Consider the following 25,016-nt stretch of genomic DNA (forward strand, 5'->3'; position numbering starts at 1 on the left):
CACACAGAAGGTAAGATCCACAATGCAGGTTTATTCAGCGTCAGGCAAGCAATGATCAAACAGGTGCAAACGGGTCTATGCAGGCGGTCCAGAATCGTAATCGTACAGCGGGCTATAGGTCGTAAGGCGGGCGGCTAAACAGGAGAACAAGGATAAACAAGGCTAGGGTCTAAACATGGAGAAACAAGACAAGGAGAAACATTTTGTAATGTCACTGATAGCGAACAAGACTCTTCAAACTGGATGAGTGAATGAGTGGCTTAAGTAGAGAGTGCAATCAGTCTTTGACAAGACTCAGGTGGTGAGAATGTAATCAGTCTAGATGAGTGAGCATGTGTGAGTGTGACCGGAGAGCATGTATGAATGTGTAGTCCAAGAGAAGGTGGAAGTGTAGTCCATGGTTTGTTGTGTGAGAACCAGCGATCTGTGGAGAACAATCGTTGGTTATCGTAACACAAACAAAATAGTTTTTACCGGTTTTGTGCTCAAAACGGTTCTTGGAGCTTTGTATAATTGCAATTGAATCACTGAAGTCACATGGAATATTTTGACAATGTTTTCGATCCCTTTTCTGTACTTTGAACATCTCTGGACTGTTGCTGTTTGTAGAGGATAAGGAGACAAAGGTCTGGGGATTGTAACATGAGGATGAGTAATTAATAACAGAATTTTTTCTTTTTGGATGATCTAACCCCTGCTGAAAAATCCAGCTTAAACCAGCCAAAGCTGGTTGGCTGCTTTTAGCTGGTTGAACAGTCTGGTTTTAGAGGGGTTTTGGCCACTTCCAGGCTAGTTTCCAGCCATTTCCAGCCTGGTCTTAGCTGGTCAGGCTGGGAGATGACCAGCTAAAACCAGCTTGACCAGCCTAGCCAAGCTGGGAGTCCAGCCAAAACCAGCTATATCCAGCTTAAACCAGGCTGGTTTTAGCTGGATTTGGCTGGTCATTTTCCAGCCTGACCAGCTAAGACCAGGCTGGAAATGGCCAAAACCCCTCCAAGACCAGGCTGGTCGACCAGCTAAAACCAGCCAACCAGCCTAGGCTGGTTTAAGCTGGATTTTTCAGCAGGGACCCTTTCAAGTTTCAATTGAAAATGCATACACATTTGCTGAAGGTGTGTTTTTATTGAACTCTGATTTCAATTTTATAGGAAAACAGTAGTTCATGGTGGTTCTGTGATTCCTCATCCGTTTGGCATTACTCTGTTTGAGCATTCAGTTTATTACACTGACTGGACTAAGATGGCTGTCATGAAGGCTAATAAATACAGCGACAGCAACCCACAAGAGCTCTACAGGACCACACAGAGACCATATGGCCTGACCGTTGTACATTCATACAAACAGCCATTTGGTAAGTAGCTGTGAAAGTACTTGTGCCACACAATAAAAAAAAGAAATTTGACTCACCCTGAAGTGATTTCAAACCTTAAAGAGTTTCTTTTTCTGTTGAAAAAGATATTTTGAAGAATGTTGGAAACCGGTAGCCATTGAAATCCATAGTAATAAAAATTACTATGAAGGTTAATGGAATTGTAAACACTCTTCAAAATATCCTCTTTTGTGTTAATGACAATTAAGAAACTTAAAGAGTTTTGGAAAGAGTAGAGGGAGAGTAAATTATGCCAGAATTTAAATTGTTGGGTAAACTATCCCTTTAAATGTTGTTTTGGTTTTAGATGTTAAAAAAGGAAAGAAAAAAAATCTTATTAAGACCAGCAATTGTTAACTTAAACTGAAACTATTAATTATTTTAGTTTATTGATGAAGCTGATTTGAAATGTGAGATGGAAAATTTAATGTAACAAAATAAAATGACAAAAGTACATAATAAAAGTACACTTACAGAAACAACACAAGTGTCTAATGTTAAAACCATATGTTTTCTCAGATTAATTTTCATATATAGTGTATTTGTTTGTATTTATGCATTAGGATATACATAATATGTGCAGTGTGATGGCATGGGTAGTGTAAATATTTAGTTAAAGGTGCAGTTTGTAAGTTTGACACCCAGCAGATAGTAGCAGATAGTTCACTTCAGATCTTGAAAATAAAATAAGCCGTTTGAAATTGAACTACAGGGCGACGCAGTGGCTCAGTAGGTAGTGCTGTCACCTCACAGCAAGAAGGTCGCTGGGTCGCTGGTTCGAGCCTCTGTGTTCTGTATGGAGTTCGCATGTTCTCCCTGCGTTCGTGTGGGTTTCCTCAGGGTGCTCAGGTTTCCCCCACAATCCAAAAACCTGTGGTACAGGTGAATTGGGTACGCTAAATTTTCCGTAGTGTATGAGTGTGTGTGTGGATGTTTCCCAGAGATGGGTTGCGGCTGGAAGGGCATCCGCTGCGTAAAAATGTGCTGGATAAGTTGGTCGGTTCATTCCGCTCTGGCGACCACGGATTAGTAAAAGGACTAAGCCGACAAGAAAATGAATGAATGAATGAAATTGAACTACAGAACTATGAACGATTCAGCGTCTACATTTAATAATGTTAAAGAGGTTTAATATGTATAAATTATCATTTCGTTGGAGTGCAGTGTGTGCACTATTCTGCGCTTTTGAATGGCTGTATTTTAATGTTTCTGTCAGGTTTCGTCTGGTGCAAACAGCCAAATTGCTTATCACTGCAAATCTTGTCGCGTAGAGTGGGACACGGTGTTACAATGTAACCTGCTCACCTAATGTTTACGTTTGTAACAATTATATTATTTGCTAATTAATAACCACTGCATGTGGTACCCTGCGTCTTATTTTGGAGTCTGCTACCGTCCATTGGAGGTCGCATTTAGGTCACGGACGCATGCTCTGAGAGCCTTCCTGACTGAATGAATCAAATACATGCTTTTTCCACCAAAGCAACCCGGAGTGCTGAAATATAATTGGCTAAACTGACATTGGGCGGGTTAAACAGACCAAAACAAAGACAGAAGTCTTACAGAACGCACATGTAAAGTCATGTATCTGACTCTAGCATAGTTTTTCAGATAAACAAGAATGTTTACTTACCCTGTTTCTTTAATATCTGCAAACATATTATGGTATTTTTATTCTTTAGAAGAGTCAAAAACTTACATACAGCACCTCTAAAAGCAAAATGTAGAATTTTTTTTAAATCAATATATCTGAAAATCAACCATAGATCATAGGATGTTATGATGACCACAACTCCCATGATTCCACACTCAGTCATACCATCATCAAACTATTCCTATGTTTATTGTGAATACACACCCTGTATTGGTGAAAATTGCATACTGTGCATTTACTGTGTCCTGTTTAATCCAGAACATTGATTGATACCTGTCAATCAATCATTGCACCAAGGAGAGACTTCAACGCTGTTTATGACAAAACAGACATGCATGATGTTCTCTAATCATGTATGTTTTTGTGATGTACAGTCAGTAACCCGTGCGGTGCTGATCGAGGGGGCTGTGAGCACATCTGCGTTCTGAGTCACAGAACTGATAACGGTGGTCTGGGATATCGCTGCCGCTGCCGAATGGGTTATGATCTGCACGCTGACGGCAAGAGATGCGTTGGTAAGACAGATCACAATTACATTTTTTAACTTATGCCATAACCACAATCTCTGCACGCATTACACAATTTGACTTAATAATATTAAAAAATATATTGTGTTACATGTTTCTGTCCGATTCTACATGTTCAATGCATACTGCCATTATAAATAAACGTTATTTTCTGAAGAATTTGACATCTGGCCCTTCACTTGGTTTGTAAAACTTGATGTGGTCCTCGAGTCTAAAAAGTTTGCCCACCAATTGTTAAATCAATGATTATTACTCGATTAATTAACCTTAATACTTCAGTAGCTATTGTCACCTGTATGACATGATGTAATAATAAAAATCCAGTGAGATTGTAAATAAACAATTTAACAGACCCACTTAAATACCCACAAACAACAACAAGCACAATATAAACACAACAAACAGCAGAGCAAATAACACAACACAAACCGATGTCTTGTTCTGCTTCTCCACGCAATAAGAGTGGATTTAAAGGATTATCAGCATTTAATTGTTGGCATTCATTCCAATCATTGCACTCAAAAATATATATTTTTGCTCCTTTTTATTTAAAATAAGCCAAAACAACACAATTCTTGATATTATATTAGGATAACTTAATTTTTTAATGTTCAATCCACATAAATTAGTTAACTTAATCAATTTGTGTTGGGACGACATAAATGAATTGTGTGGAACCCTGCAGTTTTACAGTGTGTGTTGCATTGTGTCTCCTTCAGCTGTAAGGCAGTTTCTGCTGTTCTCCAGTCAGCTGGCGGTCCGAGGAATCCCCTTCAATCTGTCCACACAGGAGGACATCATTCTGCCCATCACAGGAACGCCGTCTTATTTTGTGGGAGTGGACTTCAGTGCTGAGGATAATTCAATATTCTTCTCTGATACAGTAAAAGACATCATCTACAAACAGAAAGTTGATGGAACTGGTAAGAATTGCTATTTTTTTGTTTACATATTTCAGCAATGTGTATTTTTTTGTGTGTGTATACATGTAGATAGTCATATATAAATTATATAGATGATATTTTTACACAAATGTACTGTATACTTATTGATTTCTTACACTCAAAAAGTGATTACTGCTGCTTGTTCAAACTACCTCTGTAAAATGAGCTGACACAACACAATTTAAAGGTTCCCACTTAGATATTCTTAGTATTTATAGCAGGTTTGGCATGCTGTCCCGGGAAAGAACCCTGAGCTCGGAGATATTTGAGCCAGGGCTCCCGCCCGGTCAATAAGCTTAATGTCAGGGTTGGTGAGGGGAAATGGGGAAAAAGGTGCGAGGACTCAAGTACAGGTAAATGGGGAATTTATTAAATAATAAACAATAAAATAAAATGCAAAATAAACTACCTCTAGGGGGAAAAGATTAACAAAACAAATACATACACAAACAAATTGGACTGGGCAGGCTGGCAAGGATCAGAACTGGGAACACGACAGGACAAGACTTCAAGCAACAACATGTGATGACGAACTGGCACAGGACAGCAGACATGAGGGGTTTATAAACTGTAGGAAATTAACACACAAACAGATGAACATAATTAACTGATAATGGGTTAACAAGGAGGGTGGGACTAGAAAATAGACAGGAGAGCACATGACACAAAGAGACAACACAAGATAACTCTGTGTGTGTATGTACATGTGTGTGTGTGTACATACACACAAGGCTTGACTGTGTGTATACATACACACAGTCTAGCCAATTCTATAAATATAGTCCATTTTTATAAAATTGACTATTTTGATAAAATAGTAATGATACATTTTTGATAAAATTTTTGATAAAATTTTTGATAAAATTTTGATAAAATATGATAAAAAAAATTCTCAATGATGCCCCCTGCACATCATCTTAACATCATTTAGGAGAAGCTTGTGTCATTTCCGGTCAAAAAAAAAAAAAAAAAAAAAAAAACTTGCTGGTTGAATAAAAGTTTAAGTCAGAATTTCCAGGGGTATGAATACTTTTGGGCTTGGCTGCATATATACATTTATATCACATTACACATACACATTTATCTCTGATCAGCTGGTCTTATTTCAATCCTCTTTCTGGTCTAAAAAAAAGGCCAAAATCAGCGTGCTGGTTGATGAAATGTCCTTGACTTGTAGGCAGATAAATTGAGAAACTGATACTCAGTGAATACTCCATTCAGCCCTCGGGATGCTTGCTGTGTGCCAACAACACATTTCACCTATCAGCTGCTTTCAAAAGGCCAACGACATGAGATAATGTGTTCACTGGTGTTGGACTACATTTCTAAAATCAATCCAGGACACCAATACCTTCCTCCTCTCCACTCAACACCAAAAAATATAGACCGTTCATCACCTTTGGTTCATATAAAAGAAAAAGACACCGGTTTTGCTCACCAGAATGAAGCAGTGTGCTTTAATGATTCAGTGCGAAGTCAATTTTTCTTTGCATGATGTTTTTTCTCATTTGTTTTGCATTTGGTCAGTTTGCAAAAGCTCAATGACGTTTCAGCTTTTCATCCACACGACACTGGCATTGTCAGTGCCTTGAAATAAACTTTTTGAAAAATGGGTTACAGAGTGGAAAAATCTCAAAATGCAGCTCATAATGTAGCCATGTAGATAGGCAAAATGCTACTTACTGTTAATGACGATGTAACCATACCACGTGAACAGAAGAAGAAGGAAGAACCCTGAATGTAGCAACCGGTAACAACAACAGCAATAGCCAAATACAGTGCTGTGCTGCAGGCACTGTTTACAGCTGTTTACAGTGTTGTTAGCACTACATTACATTAGACCATGCCGAACAAACATTGGAATGTAAAAAAAGACCCCCCCCCCTCAAAAAAAAAAATACCCCAAATTACTTAGGGTGCTTTCACACCTACACTTTTGTTTCGGAACGTGTCTCGTTTGCCCAGTTAGCGCGGTTCGTTTGGCATATGTGAACAGGGCAATCGCACTCTGTTCTGCGCCAAAGTAATCGCTCCGAGATCGCTTGAATGAGGTGGTCTCGGCTCGATTGAAACGAACCCTGGAGCGGTTCGATTGCAGTGAGAAAGCGATCCAATCCGATCTCACAGTGTTTTATGGATATGTAATAGGCATACGGCTATATGAAGAGAGAATTATGAGTATGGCGGGAAGTTTCGCGAGTCACCGAATGCCCGCAAACGAGTGATGATCTCCCGGTAATCTCGCGTCTCCCTCCCATTCCTCAAATAGGCATTGTCGCGCACCCTTCTCACCCCTCCCCACCGCGTCTCTCCTCAGACACGTCGTGCGCGCACCCTGTCAATCACCACCAAACCACCACCTCTCCTGACAGCTGAGCGGGACGCTGCAAAATAAACCCTGACACTCTGACCAATGTAAGGAGAGTTTACTCGCACGTGACTTGTTTTTAGCTCTTTTGGTCCGATTAGAAACTTTGCAATGTGAAAGCGAACCGCTCCAAGAGCAAAGAGCAACAATGTAATAATTGTAATCTCTGTTTCGGAACAACTGAATCGATTCACAGGTGTGAAAGCACCCTTAATCTGTTCAATTGGAGCTGTTTTATTCTAAACAAACAGTTGAAACTGTTAGTAATATGATTTGTAATTAATTACAGAGGATATAACGAATAATAGCATACATTAGAAAAGCTGATGGCTATTATATAATATTATTGAATTAAGCTGATGGCTATTATATTATTATTCATTCATATTTAATTAAATGAATGGCTATTATACAAGAATTGAATGGTGTATCAACTAGACAACCAAATGTTTTGAAATCCACCACAGTGTCCTGTTTATGTCTGTACTTAGCGTGCAGAAGAAGAAGAATGACTTCATGCTCATTCTCACTGCATTCTTCTGTGATTTTACTGTATCTTGTGGCTCTGTCTGTGTTTTTTACAGTGCCACATATAGAGTGCTTAGAGTGCTAGTTACAGCGCTTCACTTTTTCCGCATTTTTTTAATTTTACAGCCTTATTTTGGCGCATTGATGGATTTGCTCTTCAGTGTTTGGACTCTCAGTTGGGATTATTAAACCACACTGAACTGAGCTAAACTGAACTGAACTTAAACACTGAGAACTGAACTGAACTGACAGCTGCTTTGACACAATCTACATTGTAAAAGCACTATACAAATAAACGTGAATTGAATTGAATTGAATTCCAAAACGGATTAAATAATTTTTTTCCTCAAAATTCTACACTTATTACCCCATAATGACAATGTGGAAAAAAGAGTTTTTGAAATTGTTGCAAATTTATTAAAAATAAAAATCACATTTTCTAGAAAAGCGATATGCAAACGACCCCTAAAAGGCCGCCATCATTTGTGATCTCCAGCAGCTGATCTTTTTGCACAGACATGCTGGATTCACCTGATTTGTTGATAAATGGGTTGTGATTTATTCCTTGGCAGTCCACGTGTTCATCACTGGGCCTTTTTCCCTTAGAAACTTTCCAAAGACGTCTGTTTCTAACTCAATTTAAATCAGGGCTTAAGTGACCGAGATGTAACTGAGAGAATACGGTCATTTTTCAAAATAAAAGATCGTTCAGACTCAGATAATAAATAAAACATATGTAATAAATGATTTCTTGTGCAGGCCGATAGCAATTGATCCACTGATCGGTACCGGTTTATGGCGGCCTGGTGGTTGAGGATCACTATAGATAATGATATTGATAATATTATCAATGAAAAGTAACTGAGATGTAATGAAGTGTCAATATCACACATCCCAAGTATAGCTACCTGCTGGTTATTAAAACAGTTCTCTCTTCCAAATACTAATGTCCTTACATTTCATTTATTGAACAACGTGAAAACTAAAGGATAAACAAACAAACAATCCAAATGTTTTACACAAACACAATCAAAAGTACATCAAAAATAAACAATTAATTATAGAAGGTTTCATTTACAGTGTTGGCCTGATAACCAGCAGTAGAATAAGCAGGAGCGCCCAACAGGTGCCTGCATTGAGATCTCACTATCCTGTCCATACAAACTCTCGCAGTTTAAATCAATCAAGAAAGATCATGTGACCTCCGACTCAAGCCAACCCGGAAACAAGGAAATTTATAACATAAACATAAACCAAGTACGCTTTTAAATAATGAAATACAAAAACAATAAACAACCAAAAAAATACAAGCTGACCGATCAGCGTCAGCTACACCAAGCCTCATAAAAGTGATTAAAGTAATTTAGATTTAATCATAACTCTTGCTCTGACATGCCTCTAACTATACTTAAATGGATAGTTTACCCAAAAATGAAAATTCTGCTAAATTCTGAAAAAATCCAACCTTTGAGTTTCTTTCTTCTGATGAATAAAAGCAAAAATATACTGAAGAATGTTGGAAAAAGCAGCCATTGACTTCCATAGTGTTTAGTTACAGCTATGGATGTCAATGGCTGCCCTTTTTTTATATTCTTCAGAATATCTTGTATTGTGTCCAGTAGAAGTTTAGAACCGCTTGAGTAAATGATGACGAAAGATTATTATGGTGAACTATCCCTTTTAAATGATCAGGGTCAAGTGATCAGGGTCTACATGTTATTTTTTTTGTCATTATTATTATTTGAGTCTCATCTTTGTCTTCTTTACTGTATTCGCTACAGGTCGAGAGGTTTTGGCAGCCAATCGGGTGGACGGAGTGGAAGATCTGGCATATGATTGGATATCGAAGAACTTATACTGGACGGATCCACGTTACAGGAGTATTTCTGTGATGAAGGTGGTGGATAAATCCAGACGAGCCATCGTACGCAACCTTAACAACCCCAGATCCATAGTGGTCCATCCAGTGGCTGGGTGAGTCAGAATTATTAAAGAAAGCTTGGGTGGTTCAGTGGTTAACACTGTCACCTCACAGCAAGAAGGTCGCTGGTTTGAGTCCTGGCTGGGTCAGTTGGCAATTCTGTGTGGAGTTTGCATGTTCTCCACATGTTGGCGTGTGTTTCCTCCAGGTGCTCCGGTTTCCCCCACAGTCCAAAGACATGCGATGTAGGTGAATTGAATTAACTAAAACAAGAATGTATGGGTGTTTCCCAGTACTGGGTTGCGGCTGGAAGGGCATCCGCTGCATAAAACATGGCAGAATAGTTGCCGGTTTATTCCACTGTGGCAACCCCTGATAAATAAGGGACTAAGCCGAAGAAAAATAAATGAATTAATTCCCTTTATGTTTACATTAGGTTATATAACATTATTATGTCCAGTTTTTTTAGATGATGTATTGATATTATTTTGCTATAAAATTCTGTTTTTCTAGCGTTTCAATCTCATGCTATGTTAATGTTCTCAGAACTGTATATTTAAAATTATTAGAACATTTCATTCACATTACATTAATGTTTTAAAAACGTTTAGCCATCAACATCATGGGAACATCATGAGAACATTCATCAAGAATGTTCTAAAATATTCCAAGAAAATTCTTCTAATTCTACTTTACAAAAGTGTTCCAAATACACTATTTGAATAACATTAGCTTGCTTTGTAGCGCTCTACATTGACAGCAGATCTGAGCAACATACAAATAGCTTGCAAAGTGTAAATGAGACTCGAGTTTTGTGAATTAGTTTAAGGCTCTATTTAATTTTATTATCAAAAATGTTTATTTACATATTTACTTAAATTTATTGAAGGCAAGGCAACTTCTTCTAGTTTTAATTTTAGTAAATTAAATATAACTAAATTAAATAATTATATAATGTTATTTTTTATTTCTTTATTTTTATAATCAATTATTTATTGATAATTGTTTTGTGAATTATTTTCAGAATCCATTTAATTTTATTAACAAAGACGATTATTTACATATTTACTCAAATGTATTGCCAAGGTAATTCCTTTAAACCTTTTATTCCAATATTTAATAAAATCTTATGACCTATAATTATTTGTTATAGTTTTAGTTCCAGTAATTTATTTTATTTTATTTTATTTTATTTTATTTTATTTTATTTTATTTTATTTTATTTTATTTATTTTATTTTATTTTATTTTATTTTATTTTATTTTATATTTATTTATTTATTTATTTATTTATTTATGTAAATTAATTTAACTGCCAAGGCACCATTTTATATTTCATTTTATTTCCAAAAATAATTCATAATAGTTTTAGCAATCTTTGTACTTTAGCTTGAGTTTAAGTAAGGATTTTCTTATAATATTTTGCTTTATATTATATTATAATTTTAGCTGTTGATGTAAGCTGTTACTATTTAAATAATACATTTATAATCAGTATTTTTGTGTATTGTTTCTAGTTTTGGCTGAACTTATTACAGTAGGGAATAAATAATTATGCACATCCTATCTTTAGGAAAATCTTTCACTTCTATGCCCTAAGAAGTGAAAAATCTTTAAGTCTGTATTATATCAACTAGGAATGCTCCGATCAGGACTTTTGCAGCCGATACCAAGTACCAATTTCTTGTAAGCTAGAGATCTGTGCGGATCAAAATTTTGAATCCCGCTCCCGCCCGCACCCGCCCACATCCGCCAGGTTTTAGCCTGAACCCGACCGCTCCCGCTTATATTCAGCATTTTTTGTCCCGCTGCCCGAACCGCCCCGTTTTCTACCCGCCGCGCCCGTTGCCGTTAACGAACTGGGGGGAGAACAAAACTGAAAACCACCCAGCTATACAGTGTACAGACAGCCTATAACAAGCTGTCTGTATAAACACACACACACACACACACACACACACACACACACACACACACACACACACACACACACACACACACACACACACACACATAAGAACAAGCAAGTGACACACACACAGACAGCATCTTGCTCTCTCTCTCATTCTCTCACACACACACACACACACACACACACACACACACATATTTATATATATATATATATATATATATATATATATATATATATATATATATATATATATTTACTGTATACACACAGTCAAGCCAATTCTATATATAGAGTCAATTTTGATAAAATCTGATTAAAAAAATTCTCAATAATGCCCCCTGCATATCATCTTAACATCATTCAGGAGAAGCTTGTGTCATTTCCGGTCAAAAAAAAAAAAAAAAAAAACTTGCTGGTTGAATAAATGTTACTTTAAGTCAGAATTTGCCAGGGGTATGAATACTTTTGGACAGCAACAAACAAGCTAAAGGCAATGCTGTCTCATTCACACACATACATACGCGTGCTTGCTCGCTCGGGAGTCGGGAGTGATATTGTTAAACTGCCCACTCCCGTCCAAAATTAAACCAGTTACCGACCGCTCCCGCGCTTTATTCGGAAATGTATTCGTGCGCCGCAGAAATCTGGTCGGGTCCCGCGGCTCCCGCGGTTCAGCTGTGGGAATGCTGACCTCTGCTTTAAGCTGTACAATGCATTAAGCACATTTCCCCTCTAAGTACGATACACTCTCAGAAATAAATGTACGCGAGCTGGTGTGGTACCTTTTCAGAAGGTAAAAATTTGTACTTAAAGGATTCATATTTGTACCTCGAAAGCATATATTAGTACCTAAAAGTTTTAAGGGGAACACTTTTGTGCTTTTTAGGTACTAATATGCACCCTTGAGGCATTATTTTTGGACCTTTTAGTTACAAATTTGTATCTTTTGAAAATGTACCACACCAGCTCCCATACCTTTATTTCTGAGAGTGTACTTAAGTGAAGATCTCTCTTTACCTAAGAGAATAAATAAAATATGTTGTATATAATCCTTTAAACATGCCTCTCGCTATCTAATCTCTTGCTCATTCACTCTTTTAACTAATTTGCGGTCGTCACGGAGCCGGTATGAATATGTGGGGGACTCGCGAAGCTTCTGGGAGAGGTCACACATTTTGATGAGACACTAGATAGGGGCGATCGCTCTGCTCGTACACAGCTGCTCAAAACACACTGCAAAAAATAGCTTTTCTTGCTTAGATTTTTTTTTCTTGTTTCTAGTCTAAATATCTACAATTTCTTATATCCAGAAGCATTTTCTAAACAAGCAAAACATATTGTCTTGTTTTAAGAAATAATATGCCAAAATTAAGTGAGTTTTTACTTAAAACAAGCAAAATAATCTGCCAATGGGGTGAGCAAATTAATCTTGTTTTTTCTTATGACGTAAGATTATTTTGCTTACCCCATTGGCAGATTATTTTGCTTGTTTTAAGGAAAAACTCACCTAATATTGGCATATTATTTCTCAAAACAAGACAATATGTTTTGCTTGTCTAGAAAACTCTTCTTGATTTAGAAATTTTAAGATATTTGGACTAGAAACAAGACAAAAAAATCTAAGTAAGAAAAGCATTTTTTGCAGTGGGATATACAATGGTTGCGACAAAGAGACCATCACTTGTGCGAGTCGCACCAATAAACTGTATAAACAGAGGTCGATCTGCATTTGTATGTATTTTAGTTATCATGTGTTGTAGCTTCTTTATGTGTAACCCGGTAAATTCAAACAAACACTTGCGATCAGTTCATGAGATCAGCCAAATCAGCAAGTCCGATTGAGTCATTAAATGGGATTATCGGCCGATATCGATTGGAGCATACCTAATATCAACTTTACATCATATAATAAATAACTATTATGTGAGGTGTTTCTAATGCAGCGTCTATGGGGCAGGACAGTGAATTTGGCGTTGTTCTCTCTTCTGGCTGCCGTTATCAGTCTCACTCATTTTTTTATCTTTCTGAAAGTCTTGATAAAACAATTGTTACATTTTTCTTTTATTATTACAGCAAATAGGATTGTAAAAAAAAGTTGTACTCTTCTATTAACCCGGAAATGTGAAAATGGTCCATTCAGCAAGCGGGTTGAGCCAGAAACACAGCTCGAGGGAGTCTTGCTTTCACCTCTCCTCTCTGTTTCCTAAGAGCATGAAAAAGCATTAACAATCAGCCCACTTGTGTCCAGTCACACCTTTGATAATGCAGGAGGTGCTCGGGCATTCATAGATCACTACTGCTTTGAACCTGGCACAGATAAAGGGGCTCTTTATGCCGGACTAGTGGGACATTTCCAATGGCTTCAAAGTCATGAGGCCTCTGGGCCCAGGAGACTAGATTAGTGCTGCATGAAGGCTGGTATTGTCGCGCACACTAAGAACTTGGCTTAACCGGGGAAAACCCCACAGAGCGCTTAGATAAACTGTCTATACCTCACAGTTTATAAATAAAACCCAGTGGACGCTTTGGAAAGTGTCTGCACTTATTAATTTGGCCTTTGCTGAGGGCAAAGGGGTGAGGATTTAGGGTGATCTTGGCATTATTTCTTTGGCCTCATGTTGTACAAAATCTGCGTGGCTTTTTGATGCTGTTTTAAGTGTATTTTATTAGGATGAGGAATGTCAAACCACAAAATTACAAAAATGTTGTTCTTTTTCTGAAAAATTTATCAAAACTTTGAAACCAAGTAGCATTTGTTAAAACATTATTATTATTTTATTTAAATTACATTAATTTATTTCATGTTTTTATTTTATTTTATTTTTACATTATTATTTTACTTTTATTTTATTTAAACTACATTTATTTAATTTATGTGTTTAGTTTACATTTTTATTTTATTTAATTTTATTTTTATTTAATTTTTTTATATTTTAATTTTATCTTTATTTTATTTTAATTACGTGTATTTAATTTATGTTTTTATTTTATTATTTATTTTTTTACATTTTTATTTTATTTTTATTTATTTTATTTAATTTTTAATTTTTTAATTTTAATATTATTTTTACATTATTATTTATTTTATTCATTCTTTAATTTTCAGCTTAGTCCCTTTATTATTCCGGGGTCGCCACAGCGGAATGAACCGCCAACTTATCCTTATCCAGCATATGTTTTATTTAGCGGATGCCTTTCCAGCTGCAACCGATCCCTGGGAAACACAATTCACACTCATTCACACACATACACTATGGACAATTTTAGCCTACCCAATTCACCTGTACCTGTGTGTCTTTGGACTGTGGGGACTCCACAGAGAAATGCCAACTGAACCAGCCGAGGCTCGAACCAGCGACCTTCTTGCTGTGAGGCGACAGCACTACCTACAGCGCCACTGCGTCGCCCATTTTATTATTTATTGATTAATTTTAATTTAAATTATTTTATTTTATTTTATTTTATTTTATTTTATTTTATTTTATTTTATTTTATTTTATTTTAGTTTAGTTTAGTTTATTTTATTAAAAAAGGTCGACTTATTTGCCAAGACATATTTTAAAATGAAAAAGAATTCAGGTAATATGCATGTAATATAATTTCTTTAGTTAGTTGCTAAGTTAACAGCATTTTACTGTTACATACTACTGGTTTTATTGTGTTATGATAAAATAAATGCAGCCTCATTGAACATTATTTACTTTTGTAAAAATTATATATCAAAAATTATTTGGTCAAGTGTTTTTACTGAAGCTGAAAGCTCTATTTTCACTTCTCTATTTTCCACTTTACTTGGGCCGGCTGCCCAGGTATATTAACAGTCACTCAAGCATATTAAGTGTCACTTTTTTCTATTATTTTCTTCCTTTTACCCTTTTTTGTATCTGCCAATATAGCCAAACATTCGCGATTAATTGAGTAGTGGAAAATTTTCTGCTGTTTGCCTGTTTCGTTCTGTGTGCACAAAATCTGTCAAAACAGACAGTCTCACATGCTCTGCAGACCCAAAGAGACGCGCCTTTTTTGGGCTTATGAAATTAAATTCAATTAAAAATTAAATCTCCTAAAATATCATGGATTTGGATTTTGCGGTCATTAATCGTATGCATTTTTGCATCACATTTTTATTTAATCCTACTTTCGCTTGGCTTCGCAACTGACTGCGAGAGAAGCATTAAATAATTAATTCTTTAATCTTAACGACTCCGAAAAACTTTACTATATACTCAGAGAGGACAAAATGACTGGTCTATGAACTTGCTAAAAAATATATGTACGCCATCGGTAATAGTTAATCAACGCATTTGCCTTATCTTAATAAACTACACGTTTAATCTTGTAGTGTCTTCTTTTTGCTGTCCTTTATTTCTCATTTGCTGTAAGTTTTATTAATTTGATGATGTCAACATATTACATAGGCTATTTTACAAACATATCCAAAATGCTTTGGCGTTCAAGTTCGCTTTGAACTTGAATGAGAGAGAGAGGCAAATTTGACCTGTCAGTGGGTGCACATGGCGCCTGAATAGCATAAAAGAGAAATAGTAGATTTCTTTTTTTATTTCAACAATCTTTTTTTTTTACTTCATCCCATTTAAAGGTAGCAGTGCCATAATCAAGTACATTTTGTTAAAAATGAAATTATCTTTTGTTTGCCGCATATAGTTATCTATTTTTTTGATGTGGGTAAATGGTGTGTTTCAATTCGGCTACCACTGCATGTATATTTCAAACCTGTGTGAAGCACTGCAAATGCATGTAATATATAACAAAAGTAATCAAAAGACAGCTTCTTTTCATAGCTTTTTAGTTTTTATCTGAAATACTTCATTTAAGTGATGTGTGCATCTCTGTGCTTGGCAGGTTTATATTCTGGACTGACTGGTATCGTCCTGCGAAGATCATGCGGGCCTGGGGTGATGGTTCACATGCTCAGTCTATAGTGAACACCACTCTCGGCTGGCCCAACGGCCTGGCCATTGACTGGAGGTGAGTCAACACAACAATACAGAATTTGATTATGCTCATGCAGTCTTTAAATGTCCTAAATATAATATTAGGTCTTGAATAGTCTTAAACATATTGTGTTGTGATTCCTAAATGATTTTACAAAGGTCTTTAAAGGGCTGTCATCGCAGCTTGCCTCTATGGTTTATATAGGGTGTCCTCCGCCATTCAGAGATATTTGTGGGTACGAGAGAGATCTCAGGTGATCTCAGATCTGGTGGGAGCAAATTCTCTTTCAGTCTGAAAAACATCTTCACTTTTCACTTTGAAACACTGATCTCCATAATGTTGTGGGAGCAAGCGGAGCTGCAAATCATCCGGTCCGTGTGTTTTGGCTTGTTAATAGTTTTTTTGTGTATAGATGTCCGTGGCAGTAGTTTTTCACTCTGCTGGATCATTATTCGTTGTTCTCTTAGTGTTAGTAAACATCTTTTTGCAGTATTTGCACACAGTTTGTGAATATCTGGTACACTAAGTCTGCCGCCACACCTTTTGCTCGCTGCTAATGTGCAGGTAAAACAAGTTTGCGCATGTAAACACAGAAGCTTTGAATCTATTTTTAAACGGCCCACAATAAATTGTTACATGCCTACATAATGGTCTTAAATAGGTCTTAAAATCTTAGATTTCACTTGGTTAAACCTGTAGTAACCCTGCCATAATACCCCAAACGATAATCTATCTCAATCTGTCTTATTTGGTTTAACTTTGGTGACTTCCTAAATCCGTGACTCATCATTGTTTGTGTATTTGTGTGTGCGGTGCTCACCCTCTCCTCATAATCTTCTTAATATGAATGATCTGCTGTAATCCAGCTCTCCGTCTTCATGTGTCATCATCATGTGTGTCCTCTCAGTGCCATGCGCTTGTATTGGGTGGACGCCTTCTTTGATAAGATCGAGCACAGCAACTTTGATGGACAGAACCGGTTGTCTTTGGACCGAATCACTCAGATCTCACACCCGTTTGGGCTCACTGTTTTTGGAGGTGGGTTTATGAGTCAACCTGTTGTTCTGTTTATTATACTGTCTGTCTGTCTGTCTGTCTGTCTGTCTGTCTGTCTGTCTGTCTGTCTGTCTGTCTGTCATTTGTTCACTCACTCACTCACTCACTCACTCACTCACTCACTCACTCATTTATTCATTCATTCATTCATTCATTAATTCATTCATTCATTCATTTGATCTGTCTCATTCATACATTAATTCATTCTGTCATTGTGTCTATATATCTCTCTGTCATTCATTAATTTGATCTGTCTATCATTCATTCATTCATTCATTAATACATTCATTTATTTGATTTTTGTCAATTATTGATTTGATCTGTCATTAACTAATTCATTCATTCATTCATTCATTCATTCATTTAATTGATCTGTCTGTTTGTCATTCCTCCCTTTGTTCTTTCATTCTTTTATTCATTCATTCATTCATTCATCCATTTATTCATTCATTCATTCATTCATTCATTCATTCATTCATTCGTTTGATCTTTCTGTCTGTCTGTCTGTCTGTCTGTCTGTCTGTCTCATTCATTCATTTATTTGATCTGTCTGTCTGTCCGTCCGTCCGTCCTTCCTTCCTTCCTTCCTTCCTTTCGTCGTTCATTCATTCATTCATTCATTCATTTATACATTCATTCATTCATTCATTCATTCATTCATTCATTCATTCATTCATTCATTCATTCATTTGAACTGTCTCATTCAGTCATTAATTAATCAATCCATCCATCCATTCCTTTAATCTATGACATTCATTAATTCGATCTGTCATTCATTCATTAAATTCACTTATTTGAACTTTGTCTGTCTCTGTCATTCCTTCCTTATTTTGTTAATTAATACATTTATTAATTTGATCTATTTCATTCATTGATTTGATCTGTCATTAATTAATTAATCAATCAATCAATCAATCAGTCAATCCATTCATTCATTCATTCATTCAATTTATCTGTCTGTCTGTCATTTTTTCCTCGTTCTTTCGTTCATTCATACAATCATTCATTCATTTGATCTGTCTGTCTGTCTGTCTGTCTCATTCATTCATTCATTCAATTTATCTGTCTGTCTGTCTGTCAATTTTTCCTCGTTCTTTCGTTCATTCATACAATCATTCATTCATTTGATCTGTCTGTCTATCTCATTCATTCATTAATTCATTAATTCATTCATTCATTCATTCATTCATTCATTCATTCGATCTGTCTGTCTTTCCCGTCTTCCTTCCTTCCTTCATTCATTTATTTGATCTGTCTCATTTATACATTCATTCATTCATTCATTGTATCATTCATTCATTCATGTATGTCACTCATTCCTTCATTTAATCTGTCATTCATTCATTCATTCATTCATTCATTCACTAATACATTCATTCATTCATTTGATCTGTCATTATTATTTCAACCATCTATCTGTCATTCATTCTTTCATTAATTTGATCCATCTGTCTTTCATTTATTTAATGTGTCTGTTTGACTGTCATTCCTTCCTTCCTTCCTTCCATCCTTCCTTCATTCATTCATCCATCCATCCATCCATCCATCCATCCATCCATCCATCCATCCATCCATCCATCAGTCCATCCATCCATCCATCCATCCATCCATCCATCAGTCCATCCATCCATCAGTTACTTTGTTCATTTATTTGTTCATGTTGTTATTTGTTCTGCCTGTTTATCGTTCATTCATTAGTAAGTTATTTCAGTTCTGTTTGTTTAATTTTTCATTCTTTCATTCTGTACGTTATTGATTCCACATATCATTATTTTGATCTATCTGTCTTTGTTGACATGTGACTGACATTTTAAAAACAGCCTAAATGAAACCCACTGACTGATGAAATGTTCCTTTCGCTGTTCCCTGATGCCTGTCAGCAACACAATGTCATCTTAAACACGTTAGCCTTAATGGCTCCTTTAGTGATTGTCATGTTTGGTATTTGTGCAATGACGATCTCTAAGCCACTTCTTTAAACCTCAGTGTAATTCATCAGTTCAGCGTTGAAAGATTGAAGTGCAGAAGTCAGAGTTCATGGACTGGTATTTCTTAGAGATGCCCTGCTCGATTACTTTAATGAATTTTTCTGGTCCAGGTTACGTGTACTTCACTGACTGGCGGCTGGGAGGAATCGTGAGGGTCCGTAAAACAGATGGAGGAGAGATGATGACCATTCGTCGAGGGATCAGCCACATCATGCATGTCAAATCATTCAATGCTGACTCACAAATTGGTGAGAGTCACTTTTGGGATTTTTTTTAGATCTGCACAAAGAAGCTTAAGATACAAATACAGCAAATAAAAAACAATCAGAATAGTTTAGTCATACAGTTAGTGAAATTGACCTGTTATTTTCTCCTTTTGCTATTTCTGAACTATCTCTTATTGTTTTCTAACATTATTTTGCATAGCATTCATAAATACTCCTAACAATAATCAACAACACAGGCTCATTGTGAATACGTACCCCTGTCTACATTTACCTTAATGTGTCTGAGAAAATCAAAAAAATGCATCTCAGCTCTCAGAACTACACGGAGTAAACAAAAACAAAGACTGTGTATTTATGCAACATCTAATGTGCTTATAATGGAAGTCAATGGGGCAAAAACAGCCACCAACAGTAAATTAGGGAGAAAAAATGAAAATCTAACAATGCATCAAAGCCAATGTTGTTACTAATCATTCACACGTCCAAAACTGTAATAAAAACAGTCCACACCTACTTTTTATATAGAAAATACGTCATTTTGTTGTTTTTTTCACCAAATCAGTGACATCATTTATGAATTTGGTAATTAAAGAGTTAAAATTCTTATTTGTTTAAGCAATTTAGTAGTTTTGATCATGACTAAGGTTGATTAACAGATTTTTTCAAAAAAAATTGAAAAAAAAAGTATCTGATGCGTTTTTACAGCAGTTTAACTCAGCGGATGTTTTCATACCGAACATAACAAAAGGTTTGTAAATTTGAACAGTTCACAAGGGTTAATAAATGCTGTGAAAGATTGTTCATTAGTAGTTCATGTTAGTAAATACATTAACTTATGAAACCTTATTGTAAAATTTAACCGTTTGACTTACAGTTGAAGTCACAATTAGCCCCCTTTAATTGTTAGGCCCCCTGTTTATTTTTCCCCCAAGTTCTGTTTAACGGAGAGAAGATTTTTTTCTATACAGCTTAAAGTGACATTAGAAGGCTTGACTAGGTTAATTAGGTTAACTAGTCAGGTTAGAGTATTTAGGCAAGTTATTGTAAAACGATTGTTTGTTTTGTAGACTATCAAATATATATATATAATAATTTTGACCTTAAAATGGATTTTAAAAAATTAAAAACTGCTTTTATTCTAGCCGAAATAAAACAAATAAGACTTTTTCCAGAAGAAAAAATATTATCAGACATACTGTGAACATTTCCTTGCTTGTTAAACATCATTTGGGAAATATTAAAGAAAAAACTTCAAAGGGGGGCTAATAATTCTGACTTTAACTGTATGTGTTTTAAGTGATTAATATGCATTGCTTTTTTTTTTTTTACCGGCAACAGGGTTTAACTTCTGCAGCCGGCAAACTAACCCAAATGGAGACTGCAGTCACTTTTGTTTCCCTGCACCAAACTCCCAAAGAGTGTGTGGCTGTCCATATGGAATGAAGCTGGAAGCCAATCAGCAGACGTGTGTTGACGATCCGTCAAACGAGCCGCCGACTCTCCAGTGCGGCTCCAACTCTTTCTCATGCACAAACGGGAGATGCGTCCCACACAGCTACCAATGTGACGGCGTCGATGACTGTCACGATAACAGCGACGAAGCACACTGCGGCGCTCATAGTAATGCTTTTTATTTATATTCTATTCAAATGTTTAACCTGGAGCCCAAAATTTGTCTTTATTTGTTATAGCCAATGGCAAAAAAACTCGTATTGGTTAAAATGATAACACTTTAGAATAATGGTTAATGTTAGTTAATGTATTTACTGATATTAAGTAAGTATGAATTTTCTACTCAGTTTATAAATCATAGTTTAACATTTACCAATGCAATATTTAAATTGAAAGATGTGCTTGTTAACATTAGTTAATGCGACTTGAGTTGACATGAACTGTTATTTAACTTAAATAACATTAACTAACATTAACAAAGATGAATGAATACAGTAATAAATGTATTACTAATTGTTTGTTCATGTTAGTAAATATGTAAACTAATAGACCATTACCGATTTTTATTTTTTCTTTATTTTTTCTTTACTCCTAAAATCATTGGAGTATTAAGTAAAGAGACATTTAATAAATGTACTACTGTAAATATATCAACAATTCTTTATATTTTTAATAATATGCAGATTATGCACTGCTCAATTTGAAAAAACTTGAAAAAAAAAAAAACCTAATAGGTGATTTTCTTAATACAGTGGTCCCTCGTTACTCGCTGAAGTTTTGTTATAAAATTAACCTGCAATAGGTGAAATCCGAAAGTAGTCAGCTTTATTTTTACAATTATTAGATGTTTTAAGGCTGTAAAACCCCTCACTTCACACTTGATACACTTTCTCAGAGAGGCTTTGACATTTTCACACTTTTCACTCTCAAAGTTCAAACTTTCATAGAAAAATAAGGCAAGGCAAACTTTATTTATAGAGCAAACTTTATTTATAGAGCACAATTTAACTGCAGTTGATCCAAAGTGCTTTACAATAAAATAAACTAGACAAAAAAACAAAACAAAAAAAAAAACTGGTATTAAAAATACAAAGAAATATATTTAAAAGTAATACTAAATTACAAATAATAAAAAATAACATGCATGCATCAATAAGGCCAGTATTATAGAATGTGACCAAAGATCAAAACCTGATTTCAGGCCCAAACATTTGTTTGAGAAGATTCATTTATTCCATAATAGCGCCCTAGTCTACCTTCCTTTAGCATGTCCGGAAGTCTAACTTTTTGTGTGCTGGTTTGCATCCTCCTCTGCCTTTTGGGTGATACCGTAGTTGCCTATAATGGTGCAGGACTTTTCGTCAACATTGTGGGGTTTGATGGGAAGAAAACTTGCAAACATAGAGTAGCACACCTCAGAGTCTTACTGCTTGCAAATATTTATCAGAGATTGATTGACAGTGATCTACAGCCAATCAGGACTAGGGTTGTAACGGTATGAATTTTTTACGGTATGATAATCGTCTAAAACAAAACCACGGTTTGACGGTTTCGCGGTATACGGTATGTTACAAATGTTACAAAATAATAGAACAGTGAGGCAAATTTGACTTTTTCCAAATAATATATTTTTAGTTACTATAAACAACACCACTTACAATGAACAAATAAAAAAATAAGAAAATAATAAATAATGTGTCAAAGTCCAAATAAAGTCCAAATAAACATGGTGCAAATCCTCAGTAAAAAAATAGATATAAATATTTACTATACTATAAATAGTTATATAACGAAACTAGATTCAATATGGAACATCCTTAGGTTTTATGTGCCAGCATGGATATGGTTGTCTGTGGATATGGATTTGGATATGGTTGTCTGCAATGTAGAGAAACAGCTGCACCTTCATTTGCTTCTTTTGAAAACAGCAAGAGCAGCAGTTCGTCTTTGCTGTGTCACTGTTTTGTCATGTTTCTGTGCTGCTGTGCATGCAAAAGTACTTAGTATGAGAATTATTTCATGCAAAACTTTTTTTTGCGTTTTATTTAGCCGCGCATAAATGTATGCCTATCTCTCATTCCGTGTTGTTCAAAAAGCTTGGTCCACAAACAAAAGCAAAACCTATGCTTATTGGTTGTGATATAGCGAGTTTGAACCAATCTGGGCATGGAGGAGGGACAATGCATCAATGTATCGTGTCTGGTTTGTCCGGAGACACAGTGACGAGCGTTTCTTTGTCAAATCAGCGTTGTCAAATTTTGATGACGTAACCGCACTGATTCCGGAGCCTCCGGAGCCACGAATGTTATGTGATACAGCACTGGAAAGCTGAGATTCTCTTCTTTATGCCAATCTTTGAATTGTATGAATCGGATCAGCGGATCAAAAGTTATTAAACATTTATTTTTAGCCGCGGGCGGCTGTCTCGGTCTTTAAGGGTTAAAACTGTTGATATGCAATTGTTCATGGTATGATAATCGTGCACGTTCAAATCGTGGTAGACCGTCATACCGGTATATTGTTACAACCCTAATCAGGACACAGAACACAATGCACTAATCAGGACGCAGAACACAATGTGCTGTAAAAAATTGCATCAAAAAATATCCCTAATACTTCGAGGCTGTGAAAGGTGAACCGTATTATATCAAGGAACCCCTGTATTATAAATTTTTTGAACTTGTATTTGAACACATACATAAAACTAAAGCTAATATATTTCAACTTGTAATTCCAGTGGTTAATAACGGCATGAAAGTTGCTTGTTTTTCAATAACTCAAAATATATGTTGCATATATGACACATAATTTATTTTGTCATAAATGTAATTTGCATATATTGCCATATATCAGATTTCTGTGGGTATGGCAATACACACACACACACAATAAGGCTGAACAATATATCGTTTGAGAATCGATATTACAATGTGTGCATCTGCAATAGTCACATCGCAGGATTAGGTTATTTAATAAAGATTAAAAGATATTCATTTTTTTCTTTCCAGCTTAGTCCCTTTGTTAATCAGGGGTCGCCACAGTGGAATGAACCGCCAACTTATCCAGCATACAGTATGTTTTTTTACGCAGCAGCTTGTATAGCTTGTATAAACTCCACAAAGAATAGCCAACTGACACAGCCGGGAACAGTGCCAACCACTAAGCCACCATGCCAACCTGAACTAAGACACTTACAAAATCGATGTTTGGGATGAACAGAATAAACAATGAAGCTATATAGTAAACGAATCAAACACCTGACTCCCTTAAAGGGCCAGCATTTTCTGAAAACTAAAACTTCTAAAACTTTTTTGTTAAGAATAAGACAGCCTGTGGGAGTGTCTGGTGATGCCTAAATCATTGTTTTCTGCCTTTAAAATGCACGTCTCTATAATAAGCTACATAAATTACCAAAGTAGATGGGACAGTAATGGTTGAACAGTAATTTGCCATTTATTGTCACAGTTACTACCTGTATTGTGTACGTAAGAGTAAATTACTGTAATTTATCATTTGCACTACACAATTTCATACAAACTCTACTCCTTTTACGCAGCAGATGCCCTTCCAGCTGCAACCCATCACTCGGAAACACCCATACACTCTCATTCACACACATACACTACGGCCAATTTAGCTTACCCAATTCACCTATAGCCAGGCCCGTGCAGAAGAGACCGTCCAGAGGGCTTGTGCAGGATAAATTTTATGAAGGGGGGGGGAGGGGGGGTGTTGTTGTGCTCAAGAGCGGTGTTGTCACGCGCCTAATGAAGGGTGGGACGGAGGGTGTGTCGCGGGCACTTTCTATCTAAGACTAAAAAGGGCATGTGCACTGCACAGGTTGAGCCCTATGTGTGCACATGCTTTTTGACTGTGGGGGAAACCGGAGCACCCACACCAACCATAAAGCACTGTTTGTTTATTTATTTTTGCTTGTAATTTATTATAATAATGCTGATCCACTGCATAAAAAAGGAATAGACCATCCCAGTCGAAAGGTATAGGCTTGAATACTGTTAGACTCCCCAAAAAACCATATAGCACTGTTTATTTGCACTCATGGAAAATGACTTGATTGTCCCAGCTGATCTAAATTAATGAAATCTTTCCAA

At 36.0% G+C, this 25,016-nt stretch overlaps 1 protein-coding gene across 7 annotated transcripts in view; it reads left to right on the forward strand.

Moving 5' to 3' along the window:
* Window positions 1–25,016, forward strand: part of lrp2a (low density lipoprotein receptor-related protein 2a) — a 271,802-nt gene that overhangs the window by 83,195 nt on the left and 163,591 nt on the right. For all 7 annotated transcript variants that reach the window (NM_001194987.3, XM_087266935.1, XM_087266934.1 and 4 more), the window contains 8 exon segments: window positions 1,149–1,351; window positions 3,398–3,538; window positions 4,270–4,473; window positions 9,172–9,364; window positions 16,089–16,214; window positions 17,089–17,219; window positions 19,336–19,473; window positions 20,791–21,072. In NM_001194987.3, coding sequence (NP_001181916.3) covers window positions 1,149–1,351; window positions 3,398–3,538; window positions 4,270–4,473; window positions 9,172–9,364; window positions 16,089–16,214; window positions 17,089–17,219; window positions 19,336–19,473; window positions 20,791–21,072 — 1,418 coding nt within the window.

The sequence above is a fragment of the Danio rerio genome, chromosome 9 (assembly GCF_052040795.2).
Source record: "Danio rerio strain M-AB ecotype USA chromosome 9, GRCz13ab, whole genome shotgun sequence".
Lineage (NCBI taxonomy): Eukaryota > Metazoa > Chordata > Actinopteri > Cypriniformes > Danionidae > Danio > Danio rerio.